We start from the raw sequence: 25718 nt of genomic DNA on the forward strand, positions 1-25718 counted from the left end.
AAGACTGGATACACTGGCCCAGGAAGAATTGCAATCCCTGAGTCAAAATCAGTGCGTGACCTGGGCATTGACATGAGCAATGATGCATCTTGCCAAATGCATATTGCTAATCTGGTGATAAAATGCAGACGGCTAGCTGGATGGATTCTCCGAACTTTCAGAACAAGAGAGAAGGAGACACTGATGATCCTATGGAAAACATTCGTCCTCAGCCGCTTGGACTACTGCTCCCAACTTTGGTCACCACACAATATAACACAAACAGCAGAACTCGAAGCAATTCAGAGAAGCTACACAAAGAAAATCGTCTCAATGCAAAATATCAGCTACTGGGAAAGACAGAAGGTATTAAACCTCTTCTCCCTGGAGCGGAGGCGGGAGAGATATGCAGTGATATACATCTGGAAAATCCTGGAGGGTCTTGTCCCAAACTTTGGCATTCAAAGTTACTCCAACCGCAGAACGGGGCGCCGCTGCGTGGTGCCAAGGATTCCAACATCATCATCAAAATACAGGTCCAGATACTGCAACAGCTTGGGTTTCAGAGGACCACAGCTCTTTAACATCATCCCTAAATGCCTGAGAGACTTACATTGTGTGGATGTGGGTTTCTTTAAAACTAAACTGGATCTCTTCTTGTTGGGAGTCCCAGATGAACCTACCTCACGACAGGAGACGCGGATGCGGGCAGCAGCATCGAACTCCCTTGTTGATCAAGTGCCACGTATCAGAGATGGATTCACAAACTAGTGTAGCTCATTCAGCGGTGGTGCCCCAGCATGGCCGCGGCCTTCGGGCTAAAACATTTTTATGGATTTAAGGATTTTAAGGATATATATATTAAATCAAATATTAGAGACAGAACCTCCTTCAACTCAATCAACACTAAAAGGTTTTATACCCGACCACTCCATAAAATGTTAGAAATTAAATCTTATACTAACTACTATTTGTAGTACCTCCTATACATAGGTATTATCAAACGCAGATTTTACCTTATTTGCAAGACGTAGCTATGTCTAAATTTCGCCAAGGAAAGAAAAGATAAGTTAACATTAGTTTTATTTCATTATTGTTTCATTTTTTTTCGTATTTGTTTATTCACAATTCTTTATTTGGAACATTTATTCGTAATTTTTACTCGCATTTTTTTCTCTTTAAAATTTTTTCCGTAAAGGCTTTTTCCTCAAATGTTTATTCCTTAAATTTTTAATTATTTTTTATTCCTTAAATTTTTACTCCTCAAAGTTTTAATATTCAGTTATTATTTTTATTTATATTTCTATTCATTTGTATATGTTAAGTAAGATTATATTGAAGATATAGAGTATCATTGTAGTATATAAGAGATAGGGATAGTGAAAAATGTTGAGGAATCCAGACCTGAAAACTAGAGGTATGTCGACCCGAATAAGTATTGAAACTAGATACCTCATATCTAATCAATACTGACGTACTTTCTTATAAACAGAAAATACAAGATTCAGAATAGATATAGTTAGTATAAGATTTAATTTTTAACATTTTATGGAGTGGTCGGGTATACAACATTTCAGTGTTGATTGAGTTGAAGGCGGTTCTGTCTCTAAAATTACTTTTATATATATGAATTAAACATTGAGAGATGTTCATTTTAGTGCATCTAATTTGAATGTCTTTTTCCTGTGTACTTGGAAGTAATATTCAATAATAATTAAAATAATATATATATATAGATATACAGGGTGGACCAAAATGATCTGACACATTTGAAGGCTTGATAAAAGCACAAAATAAGAAATAATGAAAAGAAAAAATTTATTTTCTGAATGTACATATAATGCCATTTTATTTCATTAAGTTTTAAAAATTAAATCAGCTAAATGCTTCCCATCATTGTCAACACACTGTTGGAGACGTTCATGAAAGTTATCGATATATCTATGGATCATTTCTTCTGGAATGGTTAAATGTGATTTCTTCTTGTGGGGATATTTAAAATCAATAGTATTCAGTCATCGCCCTCGATCTATTGATGAATTAAAATGTGCAATTTGTGTAGAAATAGCAACCATTCCAGAAGAAATGATCCATAGAGTTATCGATAACTTTCATGAACGTCTCCAACAGTGTGTTGACAATGATGGGAAACATTTATAGAAGAATTTTACCATTAGTTGTGGATATGGGAATGGGCTCCAACTATACATACCTGTTTCTCAGCTATTTTGAGACCCAAATGTCCTCACAGTTTACTGGTCCCACTCCTGAGCTATACAGTCAGACATCTATCAGCATGATCTCACACTCATATGTACAACTTAACTCCTTTCTCTCTTTCATCCTGTCCTTGAATTCTCCTGCTCTCTCTCAAACACCTGTTAATTTTCTAGATATTTCTGTTGCCATCAACCACTCCTCTCTTACCACCTCCATCCACTATATGCCCAGACTTTCACTCCTACCCACACCAAACTAGCCATCTCTAGTTCCTCCAATGCTATCAGCGCTGTAATGATGACCAGGACTTTGTGACAAAGTCCTAACTTATAGCTTGTCACTTACCTCAACGGGGATACAACCTCACCATCATTATTCAAATCACCCTTGCCCATGCCCAGTCTGTTGACACCTTCACCCACCCCCTTCCCTCCAACACACCATTTTATATGCTTTCGACCAACTCCAATCTGACCCCCTCCACCTTCACCACCATTAAACATGCCAGCAACCAACATGACCTACTAGTTCGTAGCTTCTTTCCCATTCCTGGTACTCAACCTGGCTCCTTGCCCTCCTCATCCACACTGCTGCACCTGTCCCTTTCTTTCTAAAACCACTGTCCTTACTAGTACTCACCACTACCCCTACCATCTCACCATCTCATTCACTTGCACCTCCAACAATCTGATCTACTTTCTCTGCCACTTCCCAAACATTGGACAAACTGACCAGCACTAAGCTGATTATTTTGCTGAACATCTTTGGGACATTAGATTAGGAAATGACACTCTGGTCACCACCATTTCCACTCAACTGGTCATTCTCCGCAACATCTGTTTGTGTTTGGACTGGCCTTGCACAGAGGCCAGCTGGACTCCCATCTCTATCAACCTAACAAACTGTTTGTTGTTCTTTCACCTTGTCTTTGCATATTCTTTATTTTTGGACCATACATACATAACCACTGACTCATCCAGGAGAGTATTAAATCCAAATGAGAACTGTCTCAGATCACGTTATCTTCTCCCAGGCTAGCTTGGAAAATACTATAAAAATTGTGGGGATGGTGATAATGAATGATGACGATGATGAACATAAAATTTTTTAAACACTTATAGTTTTAATTATTAATTATTAATCCTTTATCAGATCAAACTGTTTGACATGAATAAAATGTGTGTTCCTTGGCTTAATATTTTGTTGATATTTTAAATCTTCAGCATCCTAGTGAAATAGTCTATAGGCAATTATTTATGCAGATTGTATTTCAACTTTTTAATAATGTAGAAGAAACTATAAAAATTTAGTGTCACATAAGAAGCATATAAAATATCTCATGAAAGGATCAATATATGGCCTTGAATTACATTATTAACAAATCAGTTAAATTAATAAGTCTGACGAAAAAGATACTGAAGATTGCTTTATGTTATTTTATATTATAAGCTGTCTGATTTAATAGGTGAAATAAATAAATAAATAAATAAATAGATAAGTAAATAAATAAATAAAGACTGGTCAGAAAATATTCTTTTATATTACTCAGTGAAATTAATGATAAAAGCCAAATTTTTAAAATCTTTCAATTAGAGAAAAAACAACTTTCAAGATACAAAGAAAAATAAATCAAACATATTTGAAAGGATATATATTGGTGAGTACATACCTTGATAAATGCAGTCTATGTTTGTAAATGGAATTTCATTAGTAGAATTTATTGCAGACTCAAAGAAATTTTCAGGCTATAAAATTAAAAACAAAATTAACTAAAACACTGCATTGAATTGTTTCAATTTCATATTACAACTAAATTGGTAAAAAAGTACAGTAAATGAAAATAGCAGATAAATTGTCATGATATCTAGAAGATACCAAATAAAATTCATAAATTTCACAATTTTTCATGTCTCTTTTTTCCAAGAACAGCTTGATATATTGGCGAACAGTCAATGGTATTGGAGAGCCTAAGGACTGAAGTTGTAGTTGGAAAAAAGTTAGCTGATGTGGAGGACTAGAAGTCATCTGAATATCACATTGATTTGTGCCAGGTATCAAAATGCTGACATCATGACAGCTACTCAGGGCTCTAAAAACACTGTAAAGGCTGTAAGATGTGACATGGAAAGCTGCAACAGAGACTACAAAACCGTGACCAACAGGAATGAACTCAGCAGACATTCTGACTGTGTCTGACCTCCAGAATTCTTTCTCTATATCTTTGTACAGGGCCTTAGGCTTAGACAGTTATGTAAAGTTACTGGAGGCTGTGGTCAATCCTTGGCTGGGGAGGGTTGCAGTTGGAAGACTATATGTGCAGCAACAGGATTCGGCTCCTTGCCATACCTTTGAAAAGAGTCAGAAATAAGTGTAAGAGAATTTTGATGACTAATTCCTTAAATAGTAATCCAATAGATTACTATGTGTAGGGCATGGTTAAGAAAGACACCAACCACTTTGCCAAGGTCAAGCCGCTGGCCAAGATTGAAGATGTTCCCAGACACACAGTGAGAAATGCATGCACTAGGTTCTGGAGCTGTCTTCAAACTGCGGTTGCAGTTGAGGGAGGCTACTTTGAGTAAACAGTTATCACACAACCATAATCTGGCTGAAAATTTTTGAGTTTCTAATATATAAGGACACGATATTGTATTGTATAGCCAACTGGAAACAATGTTTCCTGGAGCTAAACAACAGTAACAATTGTTCCCTCCAGGACAGCCACATTATGTTGGCAAATAGTCTTTACTTTAAAGAACTGTTACTGACAATCTCTGAGAGATTTAGAAATAATAATGCTTCTATTTATTAGATCAGTGACATAATAATCAGGATGAATGATATCATTGTAAGGATTCTCTTCATCTTCATCCTTGCTGTCCATAGTTAGAGGTAGGACATCATCCATGTCATCCCATACTCAATTGTCTTCTGTACCATCTAATACATTTGAAATTTCACGTTTCTTGAATGATCTAACAACACTTTCAAATTTTATTTCCTTCCATGAATCGACGATTCATTCACAAATCAGAGGTAGTGATGGAGCCCATCACCTCCTTTTGTGTACATTTTTTTCTCCTCCATCATGCATCCAGTTATTCCACTTGATTCTTATCATGTTCTTAAATGGCCTATTGATGTTAACATCTAATGGTTGTCCTAAAGTGATAGATGACAATTCCCTTTTGAAATTTCTCCTTTGGCACAGTTTTTCTCTTAAAAACAACCATCAGTTTCAATTTAGTACCATCAGCCATACATGAAAGAATTAAAGTAATCTTACGTTTCTTGTGGCCAGTGGTTCTCATGAATACTGTTTTTTCTCCTTTTTGATTCACAATTCTATTCTCTGGCATACCAAGAATAACAGGCATTTTCATCCATGTTCCCAATACATGATAATGCATACCCCTCTTTCTACTGCTTTCTGATTACAAACTGATGAAACTGTATTATCTTATCTAAATCAGCAGGCAGCGTTTGTGCGATCTTAGTTCTCTGCCGAAGTACTAAGTCATAATGTCTCAGGAACCTAGTGCACCAACACATGCTTTAAAATCTGAAATTCCATCCTTTTTTGATTCCTTTTGTGCATGAATTCAGGTGGCTTCACAAGTGACATACTTTCCATTTTGATGATTTTCAAGTACCCACTCTGCAACTTTTTTCTCCAGCTATAGCCACTTGCTAGGTTTTCCTCTGTTGGCACATTTTCCTTTTGGCATTGTCTGAAGTTTGTTAAATATCTTTCTACAGTCTCTCACAAGTTTCTCTGAAACACAAAATTCTCTTGCTGCTACACATTTATTTGTCTTTGCAGCAACTTCAATAACTTTTAGCTTGAATGCTGCTGTATATTTGTTATTTTTTCTGGAGGGCATTTTTATGTAAGATGGAGAAATTTTAAACCCTCAGCTATACGACTGTATTCCATGGGTGCTATACAAAAACTGAGGCTAGCTGAGCTGCAAAGAGACATTATGACCTGAGTCTGACCTGATATTTAAAAATTTTCACAATAAATTCCTTCATTGCCCTCTGTTTTCTCACCTACTTTTTTAATGTTTAAATTGCCATCACATTTTAAGCTATTTTTCTCTGATAAAAATTATTGGTTTGACTCCCATACAAGAGCTGTACATCAAATTGAATGCTGCATTAAAGCAGAAAGGAATACCAGTGCAAATTATGTTATGCCATGACACAAGAGCTGAAATAAAAAAAAAACAGATCAGTATAAAGCTTGCAGTAATAATACAACATTAATGCATTTCGGCCTAGGTGCTATCGTATTCATGCTGACGATCAGCTGCCATTTCATGGAATGCATTTGCCACAGGATTCTTATAAAGTAAACAGTGTGTTGCGTTCTGTGTACATGTTGTTCTTCACAGAAATGAAAAAAAAAAAACAGTTGCAGGATGTCATGTGCAGTTACCAGTAAATGTTCATAATATAGTGTAAGGTTGTTAATCTGGAGCAGGGATTCCCACAGTGTGTTCTGCAAAACCCCAGGGTTCCCTGAAAGTTATCAGGGATCCCACATTTTTAAAAATAATGTCAAAGGATTCCATGCCAAAAAAAGTTTGGGAACCTCTGATGTTTTTTGCCTTACCAAAGTCATGTTTCTGCACGAATTCATACAGTGGTGTTTGCTGTTGTTCGCCGATAGTGCTGTCTGTGAAACATGTTTCTCACCATGTAAACAGATGAGCATATGACGCATATGTTTATTGTATCTGGAGATGAGGAAAATATAAAGGTTGCATGGGAACCACTGATCTAGAGATTAATTTAATGTTTTTAGGCTTACCAAAGTCATGCTTTTGTACAAATTCAGACAGCGGCATTTGCAATTGTTTGCCAATAGTGCTGTCTGTGAAACACGTTTCTCACCATGTAAACAAGTGTTTGACAAATATGTTTATTGTGCTTGAAGATGTATGCAGGCTTGCAGCATATCCTGTGCATACATTTTAGTAATGGTGATGTAGCACCCACCAATAGATGTGTAGTGTTCACTATCAAATGATGTTTTACAAACACTGAGCATTCCATTATAAGCACCAACCATTCCACCTACAGAGCTGGCTACAGTAAAGTAGCCACACAATTTTGTAACAATGATATTTGTACCCACAAATGTTGTCCTGTTGTTCACGAAATACTAGGGTCGACTTTTATACAGGGTCTATGGAAAATTCCCAATTATTTTGCCAAAAATAGGTGGGTCCACTTTTACATGAGATCAACAATTATTCAAGTATATAAAATGTGTGTGTGTATGTATGTATGTATACACACACACACATATCATCATTATTCAATGTGTTTTCCCTGCTGGCATGGGTTGGATGGTTTGACAGGAGCTGGTCAGGTAGAGAGCTGCCCAGGCACTATGTCTTTTTTGGTTTGGTTTCTACAGTTGGATGCTCTTATGGATATTTTTTAAGGAAATTTTCTACAAATATGCTTCAGATGGTGTTCTTTCCAATTATATCGAAATTTGCAGTGAAATAAATTTTTCCAAAAACTTTTTACGTTTCTGGAATAATGTTTCCAGCATCTCTTTTACAAGCCCAGGTTGATTGCAAAGGCTGTGCATTTCTCACTTGAGAGAAATATTCTTGTTTTTCTTTGAGAATTGTATAGAGAGTTTATAAGTGAAAATTTGTCACAAATGTTTTTCACAGTTGTACTGCTACTGTGCATTTTTATAATTCCATACTTCATTTCCAAAGTGATGGATTTTTGTTTCATTTTGTTCCCATTGGTGTCCGTTGTACACTTTCATTTAGACATAATGGGTGGGTTTAAAAAATGCCAAGTAGCTTAAAAGCATGAAAATATAGTTGCTATATAGGTGCCTCGAGCTGCAATCGAGAACCATGGCCAGATAATTCAGCTGTCATCACATGTTGATTCTACCCATCTCTCGCCAGCTTTGATCACTTCACACTACTGATAGCAGTGCAACTTGCTTCTTCCTCAGACAACATAAAAAAAGGGGAAGGTGCCTTGTTGCTTACCAATGTGACATCATCTCATCCATTGTTGGTCCTCTTGCGACATCTTTCTTTCTATCTTCCCAGTCAATTACTCCCACACAATATGAAATATGTGACATGAAGAATTAGCTTATAATAATTCCTCTCAACAAAGCACACACGCAAACTAAGACACTGAAATTTTATGCCGTCATTTTACTCCAGAAAATAGCTGTTTAACCATTTTATATTTATTATAAAATAAAACTTGTAAACCCAGGGTCCTATAAAGTGTGGCATTACTATTTGCTAAAATTTTCACTTAAAAATACCCATTTTCCAGATATACAGTAACTGGCCAGAGTTAGCTGCAGCATACTTACACGTATGTACCTCAATTAATTTCTTTCCTCACAACTTCCAGAAAATGGGATATTTTTTTAATGAAACTTTCTACAAATACACTTCAGATGGTGTAGGTTCCTATTATATCTGAATTTGTCATGCAAAAATGTTTTCAGGGGAGACGGGAGAGGAATTTCAGAAAATTCACACAGATCAAATTTGTTTTGTCATAACTTTCAGAAAAATGGATGTTTTTAAATGAAAATTTCGACAAATACCTTTTAAAGTGTATAGATTACAATTATAATGGAATTTAATATGAAAACAAAATTTGTTGGGATAGCACAGATACATACATTTTTGGGGCAAAAATTTATTTCACAACAAATTCTGATATAATTCGAATCTACATCACCTGAAGAAAATTTCATTAAAACATATCTATTTTTCTGGAAGTTATGAGGAAACAAAGTCAGTGGGAAACATTTGTGTATGTATGCCTGTTGCTTTAACCCTTTCGTTACTATATTTCTGACCAAAATACACCCCTCATGAGTTTCAATTAAATTCTAAAATAATCATGAATTTAAGCTTGTTTCATTAAATAACTGTAACTTTTTTACTTATCAACATATTAATGTGATATTTGGAACATAATTAAAGAAAGGGTTCTTAATCAATTCTATTGCATAACGTTTGTCTCAAAGTGACTTTAATTACAGGTAAATCCAGGTAAATAGAGCAAAAGGTAAAAATATTAAAATTTTGTTTAAACATCACCATAGAAAATGAATCATCAGCTAATATTCAAATGGGTATGCAACAAAATTTTGATAACGAAGAATTGTACACATCACTAGATCATCAGTTGAATTTAATGCACAACAGGTGTACCATAAAGGTGGAATAAACTGAAATACTGGAATCCACCGCAAGTTTGACCGAACTAAAGAAATCAGTCAAAAAATAATATACAGCCCTGGTTATGGAAGTGATAAATTCCAGACCACATCGTTCCCTAGGCCATGCTGACTAACATTATTTTCCCTGTATAAAAACTTAATCCACGCAGTACCCAGTATTTGATTCACAAACTTTCCGAACTTCGATCCCCCATTTTGTGTTTGTTTACAATCTGCGTAAATTTGTTTCCGCATTGATCGCTTCAAACAATAACTTCCAGACCACATCGTGCCTTAAGCCATGCTGACTAATACTATTTTCCCTGTATAAAACTAAATCCACAACAGTACCCAGTATTTAGCTTCACAAATTTTCCAAACTTTGATCCCCCATTTTGTGTTTGTTTACAATCTGCGAAACAGTTTGCTTCCACAGTGATCGCTCCAAACAAGCATACTGAAAAAAATAAAAGTCTAATGGTTTCACTTCCTAAGAAAGACTATAGATAAACTCTATCTCCTCAGAAAAATTGCTAATAAAAACATTTTTAAAGTTTTTTACTTCATTCCGATGTAAAATTGTCTTTGCTGTCCCTGCTTTCATTTTCGGATAAAAAAATATCCTATTCATTATTGTACACCACGTGCTTTTGGACCTCATTCATTCTTTTTCTTGATATTTCCCTATTTTCTGTTGAAAAAGCTTTAAATTCGGAATCAATGCTTGATAACATGAAACTCCTATCCATTTTCAAAGTTGAAGAAAAATCGATGCCGAAAAAAATGTGGAAAAAAATCTCCCAAAATTAACTGAGTTGAAATATCACGTCAAGCAATGTCGGATAATATAAGCCAACTATTTACAAAGTGAAATCACATGTTTTAACGAATGTACCAATGAGATTTGGGTTCAAATTTACATTTAAATAACAATAGGTTCTCTCGGCCGGCAACAGCCGGGTTGGTATTATGAACCAAAAAATTTTTCGGCCGGGTTAGTAACGAAAGGGTTAACATAAGTAATAATAAGATTACATTGCTATTATATATCTACATATCAACTTACTTCGCTTCACTTTCATTTTGTATGTATCAATATATAATTATATAGCTGCATGTTATATATAAACAAAAAACACACTTCTTTCATTCAATTTGCCTTGAAAGGATAACAATAATGTGGATGAGATAGGCTCAGTTTTTCACTTCACATAAACGTAAATAGGATAACAGTATTTATGACAATACTGTGTTTAGTAATGAATACTAAACTGTATTAAAAATGCATCGTATTGTGTGTGTGTGTGTGTGTTAAAAGTTATTGGCAGTAATTATGTAGTAATTTCTCATTGCTTTGTAAATGCCTGTTCTTTCAACATAATTGCATTTCTCAAGATTAAGAATGCATTTCAGGAGACTATATGATTAACCACATAAGGAACTCAGATATAATTTTAGTACAGTCCAATAAAACAAAAAACCTGGATGCCATACCAGATTTCTCTCCAATAGCATTACAGTCATTTATAAGAAGGCAGACAATCATTTATATAAAGAGGTGAATATTGAAACAAGAAGAATTGCTTTCCACCTTAATATCAACAATAGAATAGAGTACCTCCCCCTACATAAGCCCTTTATTACCTTTCTTGCATCTGGGGTTAATTCATTTAATTTGAATTTTTCACACACGATTCCAGCATAGGTGACGAAATCTTCATCTTTTTTTTTAATCAAATTTAAACATTGCCAACAAGTACTGAACAGGGAACTTCTTTCACTGAAAACTCTCAATAACAAATTAACTGTTTCAATGGAACAACTCTCACCTGGTTTCTTCAGCAGAATATAGTTACAGTATTTTTCTTGTTTGACAGGGGATAACTTTCTTAAAAGTGGTCACACTGTCTTCCCGTCATTCCAGTTTTTACATTCTTCTTTGAAGATTTCTTTGTATCTTCTAAAATATGAAGAAAAAGTAGTACCTTCTTCTGGGTTATAAATAAATTCTTCAACTGAATTAGCTACACTGTCTGATGAGAATGAACCTGAAGTATTTTCAGACTTCTTCAACATTACTTCCAGTAACTGTTGGTATTGTTGATGTTGCTGTTGTAGTTGTTGTTGTAACAGCTGTTGTTACTGAAGCAACTGTACCACATGAGCCAACAAATCTTCCATGTTAACTCTTCATAACTAACCTGGCCGTAGCCAGCCGAAAAATATTTTTTGGTTCATTAGACCAACCCGGCCATAGCCAGCCGAGAGAACCGATTGTTATTTAAATGCATATTTGAACCCAAATCTCGTTGGTACATTCATTAAAACACGTGATTTCACTTTGCTAACAGCTGAGTTATTGTATCCAACATTGTTTGGCATGATATTTGAACTCAGTGAATTTTGGAAGATTTTTTTCTACATTTTTATCAGCAGTAATTTTTTTCAACTTTCAAAATTGAGAGGAGTTTGATGCTATCAAGCAGTGATTTCAAATTTGAAGGCTTTTCAAATAAAGATATGGAGATTTCGAGGAGAAGAATGAATGAAGTGCAAAAGCATGTGGTGGACGAAAATGAATCGGATATTTCTGTTTTCGAAACCGAAAGCAGCAATCCTGAAGAAACGGAAAGCAGTGACATCAACAGCGAGGATAATTTTACACCAGAATGAAGTAATAAGTTCAAAAAAGTTTTTACTAACAAATTTTTTCCAGCATGCTTGTTTGAAGCAATCCCTATGGAAACAAACCGTTACGCAGAATGCAAATAATCTGGAAAAAAAGATGGCTTGTGCTTTCCTACAACTGTAGATGAAATATGGGCATTTTTTTCCAGAAATATTATTATGGGTATAAGACAGTTACCCAGAATTACAAATTGCTGGAGCAATCAGGAACCTTTTGGTAATCACTATGTTTCCAGTATTATGACCCAAATACGATTTGTGAAACCGAACCAGTATTTACATTTGAGATACACTAGCAGTACCCCAGTACATGGAGAACCAAACTTTGATCCCTTATTTAAAATAAGACACCTCATCAACTGCGTTCAAAATGCATATGAAACATTTTACAACCCTGGGGGATACTTATATGTCGATGAGGGAATGGTGGGGTATAAAGGAAGGGTACCCTTCCGCCAGGAAAGCCCACGAAATGGGGGATCAAAGTTTAGAAAATATGTGAAGCAAATACTGGGTACTGCTGTGGATTTAGCTTCTATACGGAGAAAAGAGACAATAATGTTAGTTAGCACGGCTTAGGGTACTATGTGGTCTGGAATTTATCTCTTCCATACCATAACCAGGGCCGTATATTATTTTTTGACTGATTTTTTAGTTCGGTCAAACTTGCGGTGGATTTAGAAGCTGTGGCAACGTATACATATGCTACAGTAATTGCTAGTAGAAAGGGGCTGCCGTTGGATATAAAAAAAGCAAAATTAAAAGAATGAGGTGAAATAATCCAATGGCAGAAAGGAAATCTGCTAGTGACCGCATACAGAGATAAGAGGCAAATAAATTTTTCTATCTACCTGTGCACAACCATGTGTAGATGAAAATGGCGCTCCGTTTGTGAACTTTGATTATAACAGGTACATGGACGGTGTGGATTGGCTGAACCAGATGATGAGTTATTATCCGGTTGGTAGACCGGGTAATAAATGGCGGTGATACCTGGTTTGGTATATAGTAAACATGAGCATTGTAAATGCATTTATATTATATACCAAATCAGGAGGGGTTCACAAGAAGTGTGACCATCTGCAGTTGAGGGCAGGTTATTCCTCAAAAAAAATAACTGCAGGAAGGAAAAGCAAAGCCTGCTAGAGAGAGTTTAGCCAATCTACATAAATTAGAAAAAATCAGGGGTCGCAAAAGGCAGTGCCATGAATATCTACATCAACAAAGAAAAACTCCCAGTGGACGGCCAGTTGAAACATCTTTCCAATATACATTCTGCAAGGTTGCAGTATGTAGAGTGGGATGTTTTACAACTTTCGATGATAGAAATATTGAGTGAATATTATTTGTATATATGTATGTATGTTGGCGTTAGGAAGGGCATCCAGCTGTAGAAACACTGCCAGATCTGACTGGCCTGGTGCAGCCTTCGAGCTTGCCAGACCCCAGTTGAACCGTCAACCCATGCTAGCATGGAAAGCGGACGTTAAACGATGATGATGATGATGTATAATTAGACTGTATAAATGTTTTTCAAATTTACTTAGTTTAACTTTTTATTTTAATTTGCCTGTAAGGTGAGTGACAAGTTTTGATTTAATTTCTATTGTAAATCTTTATTATATATGTTCCTGTGTATTCATGTATGTGTGTGCGTATATTTCATTCAGTTGTATTTAATTTTCTAGTTTTTCTTCAAAAACAAATTCCAGTATTTTAGTTTATTCTACCTTTATGGCACACCTGTTCTTCTGTGCATTAAATTCAACTGATAATCTTAGTAGTGTGCACAATTCTTCTATATCAAAATTTTGTTGCATACCTCAATTAAATATTAGCTGGGGACTAATTTTCTATGGTAATGTTTAAACAAAATTAAAATATTTTTACATTTTGCTCAGTTTACCTGGATTTACCTGTAATTAGAGTCACTTTGAGACAAAAATTATGCAATAGAATTCATTAAGAACCCCTTCTTCAATTATGTTCCAAATATCACATTAATATGTCGATAAGTAAGAAAGTTACAGTTGTTTAATAAAACTAGTCTAAATTCATGATTATGTTAGAATTTAATTGAAACTCATGAGGGGTGTATTTTGGTCAGAAATATAGTAACGAAAGGGTTAAAATAATATTTTCCTTGGATTCATACCAAAAAAAAATCTTAATATCCTATGCAAGCTTCGAATATCTTGTATAGATAAATTATGCAGTGGAGGTTTAATCAGTGTGTTCACATGACGTACTTCACAAGACTACCAAAATGCTCTCCCTCGACTACTACTGACCTCTGCTCTTTGTAAAAGTTCAGGTAGTTCATTCTCCAATCCGCCAGGGGTGTCAATGACTCTCGCCACAACAGTAATGGAGGAACAAGCAGAATTATTATAAGATACATATACATATGTATACATCTTTCTCTCGTCTTTCATCTCTCCTTTTTCCCCTCACTCCCCTCTCTCTCATTCCACCTTCACCTCTCTTTAACTAACTAAAATGCAATGTGCGAACAAACAAGGAGAATTATAGATTCTTCCAAACAATGAGCTTGAAAATCACAATTGACACAAACCTCAGCAGCATTAACTTTTTAGACATTAACCTAAATTTAGTACCGGATAGTTTTAAGCTTTTTTTGTAAGTCTACTGAAAGGCTATTTTACATTAATAAAGGATCTAATCACCCACCTGTTATTCTTAGAAATATGGTAAGTGATATAGGAAAGCACATTTCATCAATGTCATTGAAAGAGACAGCCTTTTGCAATGCCTCTCCATTATATATTATAATGATGCTCTGCAAAATAGTAGGTTCTCAGAGATCTACTGTATTGATAAAGGAAGTAACCATAGTAGGACTCATAGAACTAGGACTAGAAAGCTTTCATGGTAAAATCAAACTTTTAGCATTACTTTTACAAGCAATGTAGGTAGAGAATTTTTAAATCTAGTTTCTAGACATGTTCTAGCAAGTCACAAATATCATGGAATTTTTAATAGAAAAATGCAAAAGGTGAGCTATTTTTGTTGCAAAAACTTAACCTCTTTTATAAACAAACATAATACAAGCATCTTCAACAAAACTAATGGTGCCACAGAAGAACCTAATCCAATATGTAATTGTAAAGACTCAGTTAGTTGTCCTTTAGATGGAAGTTGCTTAATTAAAAACACTATATAGAGCTAAGGTTCAGCTGGACAACACCAATCCATACAAAACATACACAGGTTCCCTAGAAAATAGCATCAAAACTTTGCACAGGAATTCTTTCAAGTAACTAGAAAATAGGTCAGCAACAAGCCTGGCTAAACATATATGGCAGTTAAAAGAAGCATGTTCTTCCCATTTAAAATTTATTGTTCATATTGGAGAAAGCTACCCCATACAAGCACAGATCATACAGGAACTCAATGTCTGAGCAAGAAGTTTTTCATCCTTTTCCTGGATAAGAATGTATTAAATCACAGGATGGAGCTCCTAGGATTTTGCACACATGCTTCTAGATAACCTGTGAGTTGTCAAACAATTTCATATGGATAGCCTACTTGGACTTTACTATATATCTCCATTTTTATTGTGCACTTCCCCACTTCTTTAAAAATATTTTTTTACAAACAATCTTCCTCTGATTGTTTTAATTAATTTTTTTTTTTTGCTGCTCAATACAACAACATTGTGTCCGTGGTTTTTTCCAACTGCCTTATAAACATATATTTTAAGCTCATGTCCAGAAAGAATATTTTAATATCACTTAATATCAAGTAAGACCCATCAAGCCAAGTGAAATCATAGTCGTGGCTGATGCAGGTGTCATGTAACTTGCACCCGTGCTGGTGGCATGTACAAAGCACCTTTCAAACATTGAATCTCACGGAGATAATGTGACCGATGCTGGTGTCATGCAACTAGCACCTGTGTTGGTGGCACGTAAAAAAGCACCTTTCGAGAGTTGGGCCTCACAGGGGTAATGACAAATGACTGAGACCTTCGGCAATATGCTGTGCTTGAATAGAAGATCCATCAAGCCAGATGTAATTGTAGTTGTGGCAGATACCGGTGTCATGCAACTGACTGACACCCATGCCAGTGCCACGTAAAAGCACACAATACACTCTTGGAGTGGTTGGTGTTAGGAAGGGTATCCAGCAGTAAAAACCATGCCAAATCAGATTAGAGTCTGGCGCAGCCCTTCAGCCGACTCTGCTCAAACCATCCAACCCATGACTGCTTGAACAATGGACATTAAATGATGATGATGATGATGATGATGATTTGTGTATTTCTGAAGGTCTTGCAAGTTTTATTCATTTTCTTTTTTTCTATTTTATATTATTTTACTTTTGTGCTTCATATTCACTTTTGTTTTGCATGTTATAGCTAGAACTTTCAGTTTTTATAAAATTGTAATTTTATTAAATGAGTTTATTAAACTCGAAAACCTTTCAACAGCCACCTATCTCACTGAGCAATTTTATCTATAATACTTATATTTTAGGAATAGTATTATTTCTAAATCTCTTAGAGAGAGAGACTTACAGTAAGAACCATCATTTCTAGCTGGCTGTACAACACATTATCTGTGTCCTTATATTTTCAAACCAGGAATTCAGCACCTCCACCCAGTACAAAACAACATCTGTGGACTAGTTTCAGGGTTATTGCTCTTCATCAACACAGAGTAGTTGCTTAGCTAGGTGGCATTGCTGAATTCACAGTTCAGATATATAGATTTTGGAGTGACACACAGCCACTGATCTATAAATAGAAATAGTATTATTTCTAAATCTCAGAGAGAGAGACATATAGTAACATTTCTTCAAAGTAAAATTTAATTGGTAACATGATATGGCTGTCCAGGAAGGGATGTTGTTACTGCTTATTAGCCCCAAGAAACATCATTTCTAACTGGCTATACAACACATTATCTGTGTCCTTATATATTTCTATTTATAGATCAGTGGCTGTGTGTCACTTTGAAATTTATATATTCAAACCGTGAATTCAGCAACACCACCTCGCCAAGCAGCTACTCTATGTTTATAAAGAGCAATAACTCTGAATCTAGTCCACAGATGTTGTTTTGTGCTGGGCAGGGATACCGAATTCCTGGTTCGAAAATATAAGGACACAGATAACGTGTCGTATAGCTAGCTAGAAACGATGTTTCTTGGGGCCAATAAACAGTAACAACGTCCCTTCCAGAACAGCCATATTATGTCGGCAATTAAATTTTAATCATATTTTAATTATTTATAATCCTTCATTCATCCTAAATTTCTTTCATTTATCACTATATACAATTTTCTTTTTTCTTTTTCACATTTTCTTGTTTGTATATACAGGGTGTCCCAAAAAAATGTATACACACTTTAGCAGCTGATAACTCAATTGATATTTTATCTTTCCAGATGAAACCTATAAGATTTAATGATGGCAGTCAGATTAAGCTTTGAACAAAGAAAATTAATTCTAAAATGATACTGGAAGTGTGAAAATGCAGTTGAAGTGCAAAAACAGTTGGGGAGGGAGTTTCAAACAGATCCACCAATGCAACTCCCTATCACTTGAATTAGAGATAAGTTTGAAGTTGATGGAACTGTTCAGAATGTTCACGATAAGCATTCCAGAAGACCCTGAACATCAACAACCCCAACAAAGCAAGGAGTACTGGAAATGAATCACCAAAGTCCAAGAAAATCTGTGCGGCAAAGTGAGTCATGAGGTAGGTATTCCAAAATCATCTGTCCAATGCATTTTGAAGTATTGTCAATGGAAAAGTTACATTCCAAGATTAGTCCATGCTATTAATGATGATGATCCAGACGAAAGAGTGCAGCATTGCGAGTGGTACTTGGAACGATGTGTAGAAGCTGCACACTTTCCAACAAAGATTGTGTGGAGTGATGAAGCCACATTCAAATTAAATGGTTCAATTAACTGCCACAATTGCACCTACTGGGGTCCTGAGAATCTGCATGTTATGGTGAAACACCATGTTAATTTGATATTTGTGTGGTGTGGTTTATCATCAAGAGGATTAATTGGACCATTCTTTTGTTATGCTACTGTGACTGGTCCCATTTACTTGAACTTGTTGCAACAGTCTGTTATGCCAAGCATTAGAGAAGACTTTGAAGATGAGGCGTTTTATTTTCAGCAAGATGGGGCACCCCCACACTACCATTGCTATGTTAGATCCTTCCTTGATGAGATCTTGCTAAACAGGTGGATTGGATGAAGAGGTATGGTTGAATTCACCAGACCTCACACCACTAGACTTTTTTATGGGGATACCTTAAAGACAAATTGTACGCTATGAAACATACAAGTCGCTGATTTGAGAGCAGCCATTGGATGAGAGTGCACACAAATACCAAACAAATTCTTTTGTGATATTTGTGATTCCATTCCTTTGCGTTGTCAGCAGTGCCTGGACCAGACCGGACATCAGTTTGAAAACAGGCATTGACAAAACAATAAAATAATGTCTGTAGATTCTATTAAATTTTGAAAATGAAGTGTCTTTTAATAAACAACTACTTTACAATTGTTTAAAGTGTGCATACATTTTTTTGGGACACCCTGTATTTAACATAATTGCTTATCTCTATGAGTGTATAATATATATATTGTAAACAATTGTATGTATACTTTATATGTGTTAATATGAAAGTATTTGTATATTTGTGTGTCATTTTGCATATGTTTATATATTTTTTATACACGTATGTTTTTTTATATGTATTAAGTATGTACATAGATGTTTTTGCATGAACATTCAGATGTTGATGTAATTTCTTTTTTTACTTGTTTCAGTCATTTGACTGTGGCCATGCTGGAGTACCAACTTTAGTCGAACAAATCAACCCAAGGGCTTATTCTTTGTAAGCCTAGTACTTATTCTATCGGTCTCTTTCGCCGAACCACTAAGTTACAGGAGATGTAAACACACCAACACCGGTGTCAAGTGATGATGGGGGTACAAACAGAGAAACACAAATACATAAAGTAATTGATGGGTAGATAAAGTAATTGAGGTAATCAGAGTATGTGACAGAATACTTAAGATTAGATTAGTGCTTCATCATGGATTAGCAACCATTATATCGGCCTATGCTCCTCAGCCGGGGTTACCCGATGGACAGAAAGACCGATTCTATGACACACTGCTGCAGACTACCTCGTTGACGAACGACAGAGACCTTCTCTTTGTGGCTGGTGACTTCAATGGTCACGTTGGATGACATGCTGGGGGCTTCCATGGCGTACATGGAGGCTATGGCTATGGTTCCCGCAACGAGGAGGGAACCAGGCTGCTGGAGTTCTGCGATGCAAATAATCTTATGATTTGCAACACTAACTTCAGGAAACCTACCAGCCACCTAGTCACCTACCGATCGGGCCAACATACCAGCCAAATTGACTACATTCTTGCCAGGCAAAGGGAGAGATGGCTACTTATAAGTGCCAAAACCTTCCCAGGCGAAGGATGTACCCCACAACATAGACTGGTAGTTAGTGACTTTAGGATCAGGACTAGGAGGACAACCAGAAGACGACCAACATGGAGAAGAAGGATCTGGAAGCTTAAAGATCCTGCGAATGGACAGAGATTTAGGGACATGCTACTTGAAGCCTTTGACGAAGTAGAAGGGGATAGAGTATCACATGGGGTAGAGGGTAACTGGACGTTTCTAAGGGACAACCTGCTGAGAGCCACAGACCAGATCTGTGGCTGGTGCAAAGTCCCCTCTCGTCCCAAGGTTACGTGGTGGTGGAACAGTGTTGTAGACAGGGCTATTAGAGAAAAGAGACAGACTTGGAAACACTGTAAGAATGGTGGTAGCAGGGAATTGTATCAGACTGCTAAAAGGGAAGCTAGGAGACAGGTGTATTCAGCCAGAAGGGAAGCAGATAAGAAAAAATTTGCCAATGTTCTGCACCGTGAGGACCAAAGACTGGAGGTGTTTCGCGTTGCAAGACAGTGTGTGAGAGAGAATTGTAATGTGGTACGAGAGAAGTGTGTTTGCACAGAAGATGGTTCACTTGCGCTAAATGAGGATGCAAAGAGAGAGGTTTGGAGATGCCACTATAAAAGGTTGCTGAATATAGAAAATGAATGGGATAAAGAGAGTCTGCCGAATGTTAACCTAACAGAGGGACCAGCTATCAGAGTTGATAGTTCCTTGGTAGTTAAGGCAATTAGAAGCATGAAGACAGGGAAAGCCCCAGGCCCATCAGGTATCACTGCAGAGATGCTCAAAATATCTGGTAGTGTCAGCTGTAGCCTAGTCACCCGTATAGTAAATAAGGTGATACACGAAGGAGTCATACCCAATGACTGGTGTAGCAGCATAATAGTCAACTGCTACAAAGGTAAATGTGACACCCTAGATACAAATAATTACAGAGGTATAAAGCTGTTGGATCAGGTGATGAAGGTTACAGAGAGGGTCATAGCCCAACTAATTAGAGAGAGAGTTAGTTTAGATGAGATGCAGTTTGGGTTCGTGCCAGGGAAAAGTACCACTGATGCTATATTCCTGGTAAGGCAGCTGCAGGATAAATACCTAGCCAAAGATAAGCCCCTGTACCTGGCTTTTGTTGACATGGAGAAAGCCTTCGACAGGGTCCCCCGATCCCTCATCTGGTGGTCAATGAGGAAACTAGGGATAGATGAATGGTTAGTGAGAGCTGTGCAATCCATGTACAGGGACGCTGCTAGTAAGGTGAGGGTTGGCAACGAGTACAGTGAAGAATTCCGGGTAGAGGTAGGGGTCCACCAAGGCTCAGTCCTCAGCCCCCTCCTATTTATCATAGTCCTCCAGGCAATAACGGAGGAATTCAAGACAGGATGCCCCTGGGAGCTCCTCTATGCTGATGACCTTGCTCTAATTGCTGAGTCACTATCAGAACTGGAGAAGTTTCAGGTGTGGAAGCAAGGTTTAGAATCGAAGGGCCTTAGAGTCAATCTAGCTAAAACCAAAGTCGTAATAAGTAGGAAGGTAGACAAATCACAAACGCCTTCAGGTAGATGGCCCTGCTCGATCTGTAGAAAAGGTGTAGGTAGAAACTCTATAAGATGCACCAAGTGTAAGCTATGGACACATAAGAGGTGCAGCAATGTCAAAGGAATGCTATCTAGGAAGATGGTTTTTGCATGTGGCAGATGCTCGGGAGCATTAACCTCTGAAAATCTGCAGAAAACAACTTCCGTCACTTTCCAGGGGGAAAAACTAGAAGTAGTTGATAGCTTCCGTTATCTTGGTGACCAAGTCAGTAGTGGGGGTGGGTGTGCTGAAAGTGTAACAGCTAGAGTAAGAATAGCCTGGGCAAAGTTTAGGGAGCTCTTACCTCTGCTGGTGACTAAAGGCCTCTCGCTCAGAGTAAAAGGCAGACTGTATGATGCATGTGTACGAACAGCCATGCTACATGGCAGTGAAACATGGGCCGTGACTGCTGAGGACATGCGTACGCTTGCGAGAAATGAAGCCAGTATGCTCCGATGGATGTGTAATGTCAGTGTGCATGCTCGACAGAGCGTTAGTACCCTGAGAGAAATGTTGGACCTAAAGAGCATCAGTTGTGGTGTGCAAGAGAGACGATTGCGTTGGTATGGTCATGTGGCAAGAATGGATGAAGATAGCTGTGTGAAAAAGTGCCAATCCCTAGCAGTGGAGGGAACCCGTGGAAGAGGTAGACCCAGGAAAACTTGGGACGAAGTGGTGAAGCACGACCTTCGAACTTTAGGTCTCACTGAGGAAATGACCAGCGACCGAGACCTTTGGAAATATGCTGTGCGTGAAAAGACCAGACAGGACAAGTGAGTCCAGCCCACTTATGAATGCCTTTCCTCCCTTGGACACACAAAGACCTGTTGAGGCAAGCGAAGTCGATATCAAACCTCATCCGACGACAGGCACCTATGCCAACCCCACTTTGCTTGCGAAGACCTGTTGGGGCAAGTGAAATCGAAATCGAACCAATCCTATGACTGGCACCTGGCAGATGCCAGGACCCCTGGACTGGAGATACATAAAAAGCACTATCCGAATCGTGGCCGATGCCAGGGCCGCCTCGACTGGCTTCCGTGTCGGTGGCACGTAAAAAGCACCATCCGAATCGTGGCCTAAGCCAGTGCCGCCTCGACTGGCGTCCATGCAGGTGGCACGTAAAATGCACCAATCCGACCGTGGCTGATGCCAGCCTCGCCTGGCACCAGTGCAGGTGGCACATAAAAAGCACCCACTACACTCATAGAGTGTTGGCGTTAGGAAGGGCATCCAGCTGTAGAAACATTGCCAGATAAGACCGGAGCCTGGTGCAGCCTTCTGGTTTCCCAGATCCCCGGTCAAACCGTCCAACCCATGCTAGCATGGAGAATGGACGTTAAACGATGATGATGATATGATGTGCCTCTATCAGATTCCATCTACCAAAGCCACTCACAAGGATTTGGTCGGCTCAAGGCTATAATAGAAGACACTTGTCGAAGGTGCCATTTAATGGGAGTGAACCTGGAACCATATGGTTGGGAAGCAAGCTTCTTACTACACAGTCACTATATATTTTTTAAAACCTTTTCACTTACACTTTAGTAACATTACACACTGGTAATATTATTTCCCTAACTAACCACAGGAAGTCGCAGCCCCTAGGCATGGGACTAAAGGAAATTGAAACTGCAATTGTAACATTACCCTACCTAGGCACAAGGACCTGTGGCCTTCAGGTATCCGGCCCCCAAAGTCTTTTTCTTTCCAGGAGGTGAAAACATTCCTCCAATCCTTCCTCCTAGTTCTACAAGCTCAGAACTGGCACAATCAAAAAGGTAGGTCTGGAGAAATAGTTTTTTTTTTTCTGTGAAGGCAACAATGAAGGCCTAGGTGATGTAGGTATTCTACTTATCAGAGAAATGGGTGGATAAGGTGATTGAGGTAGTCAGAGTATGTGACAGGATTATTAAGCTAAGAATAGCCTTGTCTGATGTAACTGTGACAGTTATCTCTGCATATGCTCCACATGCTGGACTCACAAATGCTCAGAAGGACCACTTCTATGAATCTCTTCTGAGAACTACCTTGATAATGAAAGACATTCTCATCATGGCAGGGGACTTCGATGGACATGTTGGACAACACTCCAATGAATTTCAGGGTGTACATGGTAGCTACAGCTTTAGCTCCAGAAATGACAAGGGGACAAAGCTGCTGGAGTTTTGCAATGCTCATGGCTTACTGGTCTGCAACCCCAACTTCAAAAAAGATGCCAACCATTTGATCACTTACCAATCTGGGGGACACACCAGCCAGATTGATTACATCCTCACCAGACACAGGATAGATACATGTTTGTAAGTGCAAAATCCTTCCCAGGAGAAGAATGTAGAACTCAACGTAAGCTAGTGATTAGGGACTTCAGGCTTAGGGCCAGAACAATCCTGAGAAGCAAACCAATAAAGAAAAGGAGGTTATGGCAGTTCAAGGATCCCTCAACTGGGCAGAGATTTAGAGATATCCTTAATGAGGCCTATGATGAGAAGCAGGGAGAGATAGAAACATGTCGTAGAGGACAACTGGAGGTTCCTGTAGCACAATCTACTGAGGGCAACAGGCCAAATTTATGGTTGGTGCAAAATGGTGGAACAGTGATGTTGATAGGGCCATAAAAGAGAAAAGATGGGCCTAGAATGAGTGGCAAAGAAAGGGTGGTAACAAAGAATCTTATCAGAAGGTTGAAAGGGAGGCTAGATGTCAGGTCTATCTAGCTCGGGTAGAAGCAAAAAAGAAGAGGTTTGCCAAAGTCCAACAGCATAATGATCAGAGACTTGAAATGTTCGAGATTGCCAGACAGTGTGTCAGTGAAAATCGGGATATTGTATGCTTGCACTCAATGATATGGACAAGAAAGAAGCATGAAAAAGTTACTATGTAAGACTGTTGAATGTAGAGAATAAATGGCATAAAGGGGGTCTCCCTCATGTGAGCCCAACAGAGGGACCAGCTATCCTAGTGGACAGCAGTATGGTAGATAAGGCAATTAAAAGCATGAAAACTGAGAAGTCCATCTGGAATCACAGCTGAGATCCTCAAAATGTCTGGTAAGGTATGGCACGGGCTGGTCACCAGCATAGTTAATCAGGTCATTCAAGAAGGTGTAGTACCCAGTGACATAGAAGCATAATTGTTAGCTGATACAAGGGTAAGGCTGGTGCATTAGGCAGAAGCAAATATAGAGGCATCAAACTCCTAGACCAGGTGATGAAAATCACAGAGTTATTGCCCAATTAATTAGGAGCGGAATTAAGCTAGATGAAATGCAGTTTAGCTTTGTCTGGGGTAAAAGCACTACTGGTGCTAATTTCACAGTCAGGCAACTTAGCTAAGAATGATCCATTATACCTGGTATTCATTGATCTAGAGAAAGTCTTTGATGGAGTGCCCAACTGTGTGATATGATGGGCTGTGAGTAGGCTAGGGATAGATGAGTGGCTGGTAAAAGCTCTACAAGCCATGTCAGTAAGATAAGAGTTAACCACAAGTATAGCAAAGAATTTGGTGTACAGGTAGGAGTTCATCAAGGCTCAGTCCTTAGTCCTCTCCTTTTCACCATTGTCTTCCAGGCCATAACAGAGGAATTCAAGACTGGCAGCCCCTGGGAACTACTATGTGCTAAAGATCATGCCCTCATAGTGGATTCCATATCAGAGCTAGATGAAAAATTTCAGGTGTGGAAGCAAAACCTTGAATCAAAGGGCCTGAAGATTAACTTAGTAAAGTGGGAGACCCAGGAAGACATGAGATGAAGTAGTGAAGAATGACCTCAGAAAGCTGAACCTTTGAGGTGAGATGACAAAAGGCCAAGATACCTGGTGTCTGACTGTATTCAAGAAAACCCATATCCTGCAGCAGAAGTGTTAAGACCAATCCTTCTGGTTGTGTAAAGCACTCATGTGATGCCATGTAAAAAAACTAATGCAGTGACATGTAAAAGCACTCATGCAGTGTCACGTAAAAATGCCTATGTGGTGCCATGTAAAAGCACTTGCGCAGTGCCATGTAAAAGCACTTGCGCAGTGCCATGTAAAAGCATCCAGCACACTCTGTAAAGTGGTTGGCATTAGGAAGGGCATCTAGCCATAGAAACCATGCCAAATCAAGCTGGACTCTGGTGCAGCTCCCTAGCTTGCCAGCTCTGGTCACACTGTCCAACCTATGCCAACATGGACAACTGATGTTAATTGAGGATGATGATGATGATAATGACTTTCTACTGTATGTGTTCATACATTTTTTCCTGAGCTTTCTCTATAATTATTAATCTTATTCTTTCTACCTTTCACCTCTGTTCCTATCAACTTACCTTCAGCTTTCAGTTATCTTCAATACATAACATTAGTTACCCCAGGGTTCATAACCGTGTACTAGCCTCTTTCTTCACCGACCCCCAACACTGTACCCTATATTATTTATTCTTCTCTGCCTTGTTACCTTCTCACAAGTTTGTCTTCTTTCTCTTCCCTTTCTGGCTTTCTTTCTTCTCCCTCCTCTTTTTTCTGTCTTTAACTTTTTACTTTGAATCTCTGTCCAA

General features: G+C 37.9%; 1 protein-coding gene across 4 annotated transcripts in view; it reads right to left on the reverse strand.

Moving 5' to 3' along the window:
* The window catches only part of LOC115220276 (myotubularin-related protein 10-B-like), a 120608-nt gene that overhangs the window by 65349 nt on the left and 29541 nt on the right, over positions 1-25718 (reverse strand). For all 4 annotated transcript variants that reach the window (XM_036509938.1, XM_029790387.2, XM_036509939.1 and 1 more), the window contains one exon: positions 3869-3944. In XM_036509938.1, coding sequence (XP_036365831.1) covers positions 3869-3944 — 76 coding nt within the window. The remainder of the gene's footprint in view (positions 1-3868; positions 3945-25718) is intronic.

Source organism: Octopus sinensis, linkage group LG16, assembly GCF_006345805.1.
Source record: "Octopus sinensis linkage group LG16, ASM634580v1, whole genome shotgun sequence".
NCBI classification, from domain to species: Eukaryota; Metazoa; Mollusca; class Cephalopoda; order Octopoda; family Octopodidae; genus Octopus; species Octopus sinensis.